A 12,897-nucleotide genomic window follows, 5' to 3' on the forward strand; every position below is an offset into this window, starting at 1 on the left:
GCAAGCAGGGGCGGAGGGTGGATGTGGGGGGGTGGGAAGTGAGGGGCCTTTCATTTTAATCACAAATGTTTGTGTTCTAATCAGAGAATTTGTGATTTTTTTTTTTTATCAGGGAAAACCAGGATCCCTGATTATCCACCAAGATGCATCAGTTATTTATTCATTATAGCAGAAAATACTCTTATATATAAGAGTACCAATCATAAAAAAACTTCATTTAATGAAAGTAAAAAATAATTATTTTAACCTACACAAACTCAGATGTAGCTCTTACAAAAAAGCAGAGTATGCCTCAGGGTTTCAGAAGCTTTCTGGCTGGAACAGATATTTTAGTTAGCCTTCTTGTAAAATACAGGTTATATACTCATCTGATGGAAGATAAATCCCTTGCAGGAAAAAGATATATTCCTATTTCAACATGCCTTCTTTCTAGTTTGTCCAAATTCACATAACTAAAATGAAAATGATACCCACCTCATCATATTCTTTTTTTTTTTTTTTTTTACCTTCAACAAAAGAGAGAATTTTTTCCATTCCTTGTCCAAATCATTAAGTTGCCCCTGAGGACCTTTGTTTACAGTGTCTTCTCATTCTTTTTTCCTTGACATGCTCCCCTCCCTCCAGCAGTGAGATACTAATTAAAGAGAGGACGTTGTGACCCTGGGTTGTTTAGAAGTCACAGAGAGGGGTGGCGGCACAATGACAAAACCATCCCTGCAGGAAGTAATCATGCTTACTTTCATCACCTGAAAAACCCTTTCAATTTGCAGCGCTTTTTCCTTTTTTTTTTCTTTTCTCTTGCCCTTTAATAAAGTGTTTTCATTATGGAAAAGAAGACATTAGCTTGTTTCTTACACAAATAGACTAATGCAAAAAAATGCTTGTTTCCCTTTATTTTATAAGGAGTAAGTGTATATCATTTTTCCTTGTAGAGTTCTGAAATAAAAACAGTAAAATGAAATAGAAATAATACCAAAATATTATTGAATTCTATTTAAATATCCCTTTAATTTTAGAAAAGAATGTAATGGTCACAGTGTAACACATGGCAGGATCAAGACCTTACATAGTGCAAAATTATATAAAACTAGTTGTAGTTTTGATATTTTTATAATGCACATTTAATGCATTATTGTTGTTATAATTATTTAAATATTGTGCCATTGTTATGCCTGACACTTCATGAATATGTAGCAAGAAGAAAGTCGGAATTCTGCTCCCTTTTATACCTGTGTTAATTTAAAGTGAGGGAGTCATCACGTTGGATTTACGCTCAAACCAAGAGAGAAAAGTTGTAAATCCGCTAACTTGAACTCCAGTCTTGTTACTACCATCCTGGACTTGTATAGATGAAATGTCAGTTTGTCCCCTTATCTAGAGATCTGCCTCAACATGGCCCTAATCCAATTCAGAATCCCATTGGTGGATGGATCCCAAGTGAATCCATATCCAAGATCCAGCTCTAACTCCCAATCCAGTAGCCTTAACTGTCCAGGAACACTTTGGCATCTATTTAGAGAACAATGAGCTTCACTGGCTTTACTCATAGTTTTGGTTGCATAAATTGGACTGTAGGCCTGCGGTTTAAGAGCCTGATGCTGCTCCCAGTGACTGCCAGAGAAATTGAACACCAAAATAGCCACAAAAAATCCCTATTAAAAATATAGTCTGAGATTTTTTTGCTCTATTTTAACTTTAATTTAATTCAGAAAATAAAAAATAGCTGGTAGAATTAATTGAAAGAAATACTACCTTTGGGGACAGATCAAGCACACAGGGCAGTGTGAGGCCTAATCCCAGCGTGCAGGGTGGGGCTGGGTGAAGGTGGCACAGGGTGCTGGGGCTTCAGTCCCAGCATGCAGGGCTGGGAATGGACAGTGTGGTTGGGATCTAGGCATGGGGGCCCAATCTTGGGGTGCAGGGTCCAAGTCCTATTCCACACATTTGGCCCACTGTTTTAGGCTAATCAGCTCTACCTGTTATGTAACACCTTCATTTCAGATAGACTGCATATCTTTCACTTTAAGTGTGGCAGAATGTGTTAGACTAAAATTGTATATTATATTTGTGCAGCATGTTTCTAACTTCAGCTCTGCCCATCAAAAGTGCATCTTTTTGGCTGAATATGTGAATTGTAGCTGTACTGCAGAGAGCCAGAAGCCAGAGCTGTAATAGTTCAATCTGTGAACTGGCCTCCTTTCTCTCTCTCTCCCTCTCATGCCATGTGGTGACTCCTCCATAAAGTGAGGCCTGTGCTGTCAGTCGCAATCTTTTAGCAACCTTAATACATGTAAAACACTTTGTTATGTGTTTCTCCCCCACCCACTCTACAGAAGCTGAAGAGCCAGTCAGTCAGTCAGCTTGTCTGTCTGTGCAACAAGTGTTATAACTGTGACTGCTGTACAACCAAAGAACTGTAAAGATGATAGTCTTTGTAACCAATAAAAGGCCAGAGGCAAACCCTAATTCGGTCAGAATGAAAGGTAACAGCCACTGTTCTTCACATTACTTACAATTATTTATTGTCCTTCTTGACTAGATCTGTTATTGTTCAGATTCCTTTCTGGTTTAGTAATGGCTGTACTTCACATTAAAGTTCAATGGTTTTAATTAAGGAAATGGCTGAATAGGAAGTTACTGTAACCATGAGTTCAGCCTTTAAAGGAAGCTTTGCCATGTGCATGAGAGAATTTGTGAACTTAAGTTTTCTCAGTACACATGTGACACACTCCCTCCCCTTTATAGGCACAAACACACTGATATTCAGATAGGCTTGATTGATAAATCACACCATTTCCACACTTTCTTGTGAATACTTTTGCAGTTTTATTTACTCAGTTTTCAAGTAGATATGGCATTGTGCACTGTTTTTTCCCTGAAATAGCGTTTTAAGAAAAGACAACTTTTTTCTAATCCAACTGAGATCTGAAGACAAAACCATAAATGCTCAATGTTTGCTAATATATTCTCGAGATTCACAGATCTTATATTTTATAACCTAAAGCTATAAATGTTTGTTTTCTATTTTGGCTGATCAGAGCTGTGTGAACTCAGTGGAAAGGGATATAAATTCACTACATGTTTCTGTTATTCCTCCAAATTACATTTTGATTAGTTTTATCAACTACCAAATAATCTGAGAAGTACAGTAAATAGTGCTAAATATCAGCATATACTTGAATCCTAGAATTTGTCAGCATAATTAGCTTATTTAGTATTTTTATTTTATAGTACAGCTTTTGATATGAATACAAAATTAGCAGTGCACTATGAAATAATATGTTTGTAGCATAATGTAATGATACATTTCTAAGCAGTCAGCATGAAAATGCAGAGTAGCTCATCGTGAGTAGCTGATTACTTAAGTTTCAGATGTTAACAAACAGGTTTAGCGTAGTTGAATTCAGTTTTGTGAGATAGAGATATCTAACAGAAAAACACTAGTTGATCCATTTTTGTCATTTAAATCAAGAGAATAATTGTTCTGTGTAATAGAGTACAGTATAATGATTTGTAAGATAAAGCAATTGTTTTAAGTTGAAATGTTGAAGAAATTCATGTTTGTTACCTTTTGGGAAATTGACAGTTTTGCTATTTAGACAATTAAAACGTAAAACAAATTACTGAAATATATTATGAGAATCGGGTGTATTTTGGGGAGCATGACTACTTTACTGTCTCTTACAATGATATCAATATAATATTAAACTTTCATTTCTGTCTGTAATAGATCATCTGAAATGAATTTTCTCTTTCAAATGATTCTGTAGAAGAAATATACAATTGACCTTTAGTGTTTTGAAACAAAAATTTTACATTTTTGTTAGAATTTTTTTCTATAGAAGATGAGACTTTATGGTATGCTTTCAAAGCATTTATCCCTATCTCAAGTAATAACCTCTCTTGTTTTCCCTTTTCTTTCTATGAATAAGAACAAATCGAACAAATTTGTTTTGGTTTAAACGGGTATGTATATCATTGATAACAATACCAAGAATTAATTACATCAGGTTTAATTTTACCCCTTTGTATTGATTCTGGGACAGACCCTGAAAAATCATGTACAGTGGAGACTTTGTCACGTGAATGGTCTTAGGATATGTCTTTGCTAGGAAGGAGCATGTGTTCTTTGCTCAAGAACACAAGCTGTTTGAAAGTTTTCACATGTGTGAGCAGATAAAGCTAAAGACTGTGGAGGAGTTTAAGATGTATGTATATTGACTTAGTAACATTTGTAAAAACAACAAACTGATTTTTCTTCCATAGGTTTTACCTCATTCTGGTTAACTCATGTTAGCTATCTTGAGCTAGGAGCCTTCCTTTTTACTTACTGAAGACAAATATTTTCACTGGGGCTACTAATGTGAGTATAGTCACGTATGTGGTTAACTTGTGCTCTGTGAACATGTCAAGAACAGGTTCTTCTATGGAACAGGACAGCCACGTCAGTGGAAGTATAGAGAATAAGAGGAGTGAGATGCAAAGACTCAGTCTTTTTCTGTTTTTTAACTTTTTTCATAAATCTTGGTTTCTGGGGGTCTGCAGTTTTGAATAAGATTTATTCCAGAGTTTGAAAACTGTGGATTCCATTAATAAAGCAACCTGAATTTTCTTGGCTGCAAAATGTATTTACTTTGTGTATAAAAATCTGATTTATATAACTTCTCAGCTAACATGATCTGACACGATTTTTATGAATTCCTTTGCAAGTCAGAAATGCCTCTAGTGCAATTTATAGTAATGAGACTCATTGTAATCAGCTACTTTAAAACAAGCAAAGTGTAAGAAACAAGTATGTTTGATTTCAAAGTTGTTAACCTCTCACAGTTTTTAAAGTAAATATTAATTTTACAGCAAACAATCTACTTGTGGGTATACAAACATACAGCTTTTTTCAGTGCTTACTTCATGAAACGTAATTGGATGAAACTAGGCACATTAGTCAGGTTTCATGACAGACAGCCGTGAAAGATACCTGGAAGATATTATCTAGCATAGTCTGCAATTATAAACAAACTTCCAATCCAAATCTCAGTGATATTTAGGGTGTGGAGAAGTAAAATACATGTCTTACGGTTGGCAGACCATATTTATTCATTCACCTACTTCTTTTGGCATATTGCTGGAAAGATTTTACATAAAATCAACATAATCTCATAAATTTAACCCTAGTATTGCTCTGCCAGGTTTTTTGGAGTAGGGCACAACTACATCATGGAGGATTTTGATGAAGTATAGGTTGGAGGGCAGGCTTGTTTGTTGGAGAGATTTGTAATAGAAACCAATGACTCATAGTATGCAAGTGCAGATGTCTGGAGAGTTGCACAATTAAATACTACGGAGAAAATAGCCCAACTCTATTCACCAGCAGCATTATCTAATTCCTCCCAGTAACAAACCCTGGAGTGACCCTGCTGCCAGCTGCTGAAACCCTTATTGTTTTAGAGCCCAATTCCATAAGCACTGTTGAGAGCTGTGTCCCAGATATTAGACTCAGATTTTAGTGTATGTTAGTTGAGTTTGCTGGCACTGAGACTGTGAGGTTACTGCTGCTGGCAAGCCCTGAAACGAGCCTCCCTTTGAAGATCCTGTAATTGGAGAAATTCTGGCTACATAGAGCTCCAGAGAGAAGCTGCAGCAGGTTGAGAAAGAGAGAAAGGAGTTACCAAATAATGCAGAACCTCAAAGAACGATCAGGAAATAGGTAAATGTTCAGTCTAGTTCTTAGGTTGTGCAGACTACTTCATCCATACATACTGTAGTGCATGCACACAAAACTTATGAAGTAGGTAGGTCATTGCTGGATTTTCTAGGGCCTGTGAGAATATTTTAAGAGGAAAAATAGTAAGAGCCCTTGAGTGAAAACATGGCTCCATTGAGGTCGGTAGCAAAGTTCTTGTAAACTAAGCTAGGCTTTCACCTAACTTCTATCTTTGATTTTTGCATAAAACTTCTATTGATTTTAAAGGACATTCTATGTAAGTGGCAGTCTTTAACTCAGTGGTGCTAATAACACCAAAGGTGCAGATTTGATTCTAGGTTGAACTAGATGATCTTTTGAGGTCCCTTCCGGCCCTACTTCTCTATGTGACATAGCGCTCCGTGGAGCCTACCAAAACTTGCTCAGTCAAACTTTCATGTTCTGTATAATAAAGTGAATATAAAGCTGAACTGTAAATGCAAGGCAGTTACTTCACTAAGCCTTTTTTCCTGAACTATTTTCCCGCAGTGATTTGTACTGTTGCCAGCCTGAGACACTTAATACTGATAGTAAATAGCTTAGCAAACACTTAGTCTTCTTAAATTGGTCCTTGGAATAAGGTGCCACTGGCCATTTCTGATTAATTTAATAATTATTGAAGATAAATAATCAATTCACCACAGAGTTTAGACTTACAGGAAATAAATGATGCCACTAAGAGCCCATAAGTAATTCTGTATGTAAATAGAATTTTTTTGCTGTATTATGGAAACTACTGTACAACCTGCATCAGAAGGAAAAGCAGAACATGTAATCTCAGAAGGTAATGACTGGTGCTCTAAGTGTTGGATCTTGTCTTCCTTATTAGTCTGTAATTAGGCTATTATAATCACGTAGTACATTATGAACTAATGACTTTTTATGTTCATTATGTAATATCATATAAACTTGGACAGGTAGGGCTATAATTGTAGAAGAAACAATATTTATATACCCCACTTACAGCTGACTGAAAAGAGTTAGCCCATCTCAACCTAAAAGGATACACCAGGGAACCAGTGCAGGGTTGTCAGTCTACTCAGGGGGAGGTTCAGCACCGAAGAGACATTTGCAGGTCAGAAATAAGGTTCATTGATAAGAGTTGTGTGTGAGAGCAGAAAAAAAGTGTTTGGTGCCTGACAGTAGTCACTGCTATCAGTTCCTTACTTGACTACTCAAATTCATCAACATTTATCTAGTGGGGGGGGAAAAGCAGGAAGAGTTAATGTTGGGACAAAAGTACATTTGAGAAAGAGCCTTTGTTTTCTGTTTTTGAACAAAAAACCACCTGTGATATGGCTATGATTCAAAATATTAATGTACATATCTTACTGTATCTGTCTAGTTTTTGTGGCTCTTTGCAAATACAAAATAAGTGATATCTATCTCTAGAGCAGAACTTTGCCTGAATTTTCCCTCAGGGTTTTTGCAAGTATGCAGCTTTGGGCTACCGGCCTGGTATTGCCAATTATGGCAATAACTTCATATACTTCAGTGCACTGATCTTGCTAATCTTTGGTACGCCAGAGGCCATATTATGGTATTCCCTTTTCTGTCTTTCTGTCCTTTTTATTTTAAAACATTTTAATGCCTAGTAACAATAGGGGGTTGACTACTGTAATCTATTTATCATTTTATTTTACTTAATAATTTTATAGTGTACCTTCATTCCAGTGTTCAAAGTGCTTGATGAAACTTAATCTTCAAAACATCTCAGTGAATCAGGTAAGTTTTTGCCCCATTTTATACATGTGAAACTATGGTTAAGGGTCTGATTTTTCAGAAATGCTTAAAACTGACAAATCCCATTGAAGTCTGTTTGCAAAATCAAAAGTCAAGACAGTAACATAGAGGGGATAAAACTTCAAGAGTCTAACTTGTAGTCCCCTACCCCTGTAAATGACAGTAGCTATCTATTCTAATCTTGCTATCTATTCATTTAATCTTATTTTATATTTTAACATTCAAATGTATTTTGATTGTAGGTTCCTCTGCATATTTTTCTTTTTCATTCTTATTTCAAAATTTCAGGGCAATAAAGTGCTGGTAACAAAAATCCCCCAAAATACTAACCAACCAGCCAACCAAAAAGAACCTACATTGATTTTGAGAATGGAGAGAAATACTGGTTTATGTGATCCATTCTGTCCCCCTTAACTACAGAATAAACATTGCTTATTCAAGTATATTTAATTTTTATACTCGTGTTTCTAGATTTTTCTTCCTCTCATTACTGACCTTGCTTTCAGCATACTCTAATTATACAAAATATTTCCCTTGGGATCACTTATCATTTTCGAGCAAGCATTAAGTAGCAGATAGTTTTTCCCTTTTTCTACTGCCCCCTACCTTTCTCCATGCACAGTTTACAAAACAGCTAGCCAAGTAATTACATCAGAGAAACAAGGTGTTTAATAGGCTTTCTTAAAGCTTAAGTCAGTCTTGATTTTAAAAAAAAAGATGAACAACTCCTTCCATTATTTTCAGTAGTTTAATGTTTTTTCTTGCTCAAATACCTTGTCATTCCATCCATTTTATTCTTTTGGTTTATAGTAAGTCTGGCAACTGTTTATAGAATCTTGATAGCTTTATAGATTCCAGGAGGTATGTGGCATCATTATCAACTACCAACAAGGTCCAGATCTTTTGAATTACTTTGGCTAATTTTCACAAGCCGCAGTTGTTCCTTGTCCTGTGTTGTAACTGCCGTGTGTGTGTGTGTGTGTGTGTGTGTGTGCACAACTTCTCCTTAAGCTCCCATTGTATTGCAATCCATTACAGTAATGTTCTTTCAGACTTAAGTTCCAAGAATGTGCAGCATATGATTAGCAAAGCGGCATTTGTTTTGACACTGATAATGCTTTCATGAAGTAATGTCTCAATCATGTCTTTCAAAGAATAACATTTTTTTTCAAAATATTACAAAATACTGGTAAAGTATCAAAAAGAGACCATATCATTCTGTACTTTCACATTCTTTGCACCAATAATAACACTGGAACAGTTAAGTTGCACTTTGCTTTTCTAAAATCCCCTTCATCCAGTATTTCAGAAGGCACAGGAGGAATCGGTCACAAACTAAAAGGAAGATTTGAGGGAGTCATTTTAAGAGAGGAACCAACCCAGTGGCCAGAGGTAGAGCATTCCACTGGGGGCAGTATTAATAAAAGATTGATCTTTATTTGTAAACAGCTGCAGGGATAAAGCAGAGTGGATAACTGGAGTTGAGAAAATGGGAGATTCAAAATGAAGGAAGGACTTGTTTAAAAAGGGGATGAGTGGGTGAGGTCAGTTTTGAACAGTTTTGTTACAGAAGACCATTGAAAGTGACTACAGAAGACCGACCACCTCCTTTAATAGATCAATTAAGTACTAAAATTAAAGTCTGATTCGGCGCAGTGCGTAGATAGCATCCTTATTTCTCAGTGTCAATACTGATCCAAGAAGTGTTCAACAACCAGAAGTGTTGATCCCAGAATCGGTAATCTGTTTTCTAAATTGCAAGTGTTTTAAAATGTTTCTTACCCATGATTCTGAGACTCGCCAATCTGCATACCCTATATTGTGTCAGATTCTGAATAATATTTACTCTGCATGATAAACTGGCTATGAGTGTTCCTTGGTGTTAGCATGCCCTTTCCACCACTTTTAGTACTGTAAAGTTGATTAAATTGCAAGAAAAATGTATTTGGGACAACACTAACTTCAGGCCTGGTTACATAATTTATTCTTTCATTCAGTAGGCCTTGTTCAGAAAATTAAGCAGATCCAGGTGGACAAGCACTAGGAGTGGAAAGATCTAGGGAAGTATTAAAGTGTTCATAACCGTCCTGTCACAAACTGGATGGCACTGACTTATGAAGGGACATGGTAAGGGATCTGACAGATGCAGCAATATGGTGCATCTGGCCTAGGTTTCTTGTGGAAATTAAAGTTGCCCATCTAAAGCAGAATACCAAGTTGCACCAGAATGCTGCTTAATGCCCCTGAGGGAGAGTTACAGCAGAAATCCTTGAGTTTTATGTGAATAAGAAACCATGGATTTGCTATGAATCCAGATACTGTAATTTTTATATGTAGAACTGTGTACAGAATAATGACTTAACTTTACCAATCTATTCTTTACTGAAATGGATGGTGGTTGCATGTACATTTCCAGTTTTTCTGCAGATTCTTTAAAGGCTTCAGTTGCTGTCTTGGTCTTCTGATACTCATTTGTTCTACTAACTCAATGTCTGCAGATCTACCTTTGTGATCTCTTTAGCACAAAAAACATACAAAGCAACAGCATTTACTTATAAAGTACAACTGGCTGTATTATCCAAGCATTCCTGCTTTCTAACTAAGCAGCTGCAGTTAATTAAAGAATCTGTCAACCTAATCTATACAGACAATTAACCCAGATACCATTAGAATCCAGTAGTTACCAGTGCCCCCCCCAAAAGAAAACAAACAAAAAAACCAACCTGAATTGCTTAAGCATTGTAAAATGCTTATTTATAACTTTAACCAGAATGGTGTCTGCCTACTACTGGGTATGTTCACACCTGTTATAATACAGTTAATATTAATTTCCTTTATAATGTGTTTTAAATTACCTCTTCTGTATATATTTCAAAGACTTGCTGTTTCCATTTGGCTATCTTCACAGGGTAAGACCGAAGACCTTATTTACAAGCTAGCCATGATCCTTTTATCTTAGAAAAGATGTGGGGAAAGTACTTAGCAAAATCTTAAATTTATGTATCACCTTTCCTCCCAATGGATACAGAAAACCTCAGGGAATAATGTCGAGCTTTATAAATATTCTCTCTCACGCAGAGGAATATACACACAAATCACTTTACCCACCAACTGCCACAGTCACTTCTGGGGTTAGAACAGAGCAGCTATTTAATTGCATAGTCAAGTTATTTCACGTATTGGAAAAGCTGAGGAAGATTACTGTAGCCATTTGGAAGTTCAGGGAGAATTTCGATAGGCAGCTCACCACTTTGGCCAGAACATCATCACGTTCTCAACTGAAAATGTCATGGTATATGTCCTTTAAATAATAAGTAAATATTGGTTGAGTGATTTTTTTTTTTTTTTTTTTTTGTTTAGGTTTCTACAGGATATCTGTATTTTTCTGTATATGAAACAGCATGTGGCATCCATGAAAATCATGTCATGTGCCAAACCCAAGAGAGGGCAATGCACATCCTCTAAGTAGAAACCTATAGAAAGAAGTGCAGATGGATTCTTCTGTTTAGTTTCCTTTTTGGGATTTTCTTTAATTTCTGTGTCTTGGTACACGGTGATTAGTGCTTTAACAATCCCTGAAATAGAGTATAGAATACTTATACCCTTTCAAATTCTAGTTGTATTGGACGTGGGGAGGGCAGCAGGAGACTACTCAAATTCTTTAAAATTTCTCTCGTCTGGGGGAAAAAGATGTCTTCCATATCTCTCCTACCCCCCAAAAGTCTGTTGTAGATATAAAGGAATTAAAAAGGCTTTGATGGTTGGAAGATTATGTTGCAAATATTGTGCAGTTCTTTTTCATTGGAAATACAAATTTGAGACATTGCATACAAGTTGCATTTATTTCAGGATAAACCATTTATCCTGTGTCAAAGTGCCATCTTTCAGATGTCCGTGTCTGTTGTCCCAGGATAAATCCTAAAAAACAGTTAACAGGATAAGTAGTACTAACAGCTGATTCAAAAACATTGTAAAATGCTTCTGAAGGGTTATCCTGCGATTGTATCATTAAATCAGCAGCAGAAAAGCAGCAATGCATTCAGATGCTGACTAAATGCTGTTTAGAAGTATGGTGTGTGTGTGTCAATCCTGGGGTATTTCTGTTCCAGAACAAACACAGACAACTTGTCTAGGGACAAATGCAACATCTGTTCCTAGCCATAGTGTGATGAAATAGGGTTGCATATGCCCCTGGGTAACTGTCTCTGACTTCTTCTAGACAAACATTGAGAGTTAAATCTTAATGAAAATGAATGAGTTCCCTTTTAAGATCATTTTGCTTTTTTTTTTAAAAAAAATAGCATTATGCAGATAACCATCCTATGAAGTAGTAATGCTTTTTTGGTGTTGACTGTACTAGCATCAGGGGAGTAAAACACTTGGGCATCAAAATGTTTAGTGACCGTTTTACTGTAGAGGCAAGGATCTCTTAGGGGGATGCCTTTTATTGTACCAACTATGTAGTCTGGATAAAGTTGGAAAATTAGTCTAAATTTATCCCACCTACACAGGTGCTCCACTAAAAGCTATCACCCTAAGAAATCCTCACCTCTTGCATAATTTCTGGAACATCACAACTACATCCCTCTTACAAATGAGAGTTACTCTTTACAGTAGTGTGAGGGGTGAACACTTCCCAAATTCCCACAGGCAGCAAACAGCAGGGTATAACTGCATTGGTATGAATGTTTCAGTGGTGAACCAAGTGGAAATTCACTGTTTGTTCCAGCTGTCCCTTGCCCTGCTGGTGGATTCCGGTCTCTCTCGAAGGGAATAGGAAATATTAGAGGGATCCTTTAACCTAGGTGTCCTCATTGGAAGTTGCTGCTCCACTGCTAGGAAACTCCGAGGGCTGGAATAAAATATAATTGATAGGCTTAAAAATAAAAAAGACTAGATTGCCACTCATAAGCATTGAGGGCTGTCATGCAACCAAGGCTTGCCTCCCTCTCCCAGCAATATCATTTTCTAGTAACTGCCGGAGTCCCTAGGATCTGAAGTTCAGGGGAAAGTGGGATTCTCTCCCAAAGTAGGGTTGTTTTCAGGCAAGTGGTGGAGACTTCGACTGATGCTTTTCACCTCCCTCAAGGACTCTCCCCTTCTCTAAACAAAAACAAACAAACTCGGGCTTGGACTAAGGGCTTCGCTAAAAAAGCTCCCTGCAGGCCTCGTCCCAGGGGCGCGGCAGCCCCCTCCTGCCACGCGCCTGTGCGCGAGGGAGGCCTGGCGCGCTCCAGGAGCGATGCCCGAGCGGCGGAGCTGGCCTTCCCTGCTGCCGCGCCGGGCCGGGCTCGGGCGGGAGCCCCGCGAGTCGCGGCGAGGAGGGAGGCGCTTGGCAGCCGGCTCGGCGGAGCAGAGGGTGAGACACCCCCTCGCTGCCCTGCCCTGCCCTGCCCCAGGTGGGGCGGAGGCGG

General features: G+C 37.5%; 1 protein-coding gene across 2 annotated transcripts in view; it reads left to right on the forward strand.

Moving 5' to 3' along the window:
• Positions 1-12,710: 12,710 nt before the first annotated feature.
• RBMS1 (RNA binding motif single stranded interacting protein 1) overlaps positions 12,711-12,897 on the forward strand; it is a 133,954-nt gene continuing 133,767 nt past the window's right edge. For both annotated transcript variants that reach the window (XM_019553935.1, XM_019553936.1), the window contains exon 1: positions 12,711-12,842. In XM_019553935.1, coding sequence (XP_019409480.1) covers positions 12,726-12,842 — 117 coding nt within the window. In that variant the 5' untranslated portion in view covers positions 12,711-12,725. The remainder of the gene's footprint in view (positions 12,843-12,897) is intronic.

Source organism: Crocodylus porosus, unplaced genomic scaffold (genome assembly GCF_001723895.1).
Source record: "Crocodylus porosus isolate Cpor-Errol unplaced genomic scaffold, CroPor_comp1, whole genome shotgun sequence".
NCBI lineage: Eukaryota > Metazoa > Chordata > Crocodylia > Crocodylidae > Crocodylus > Crocodylus porosus.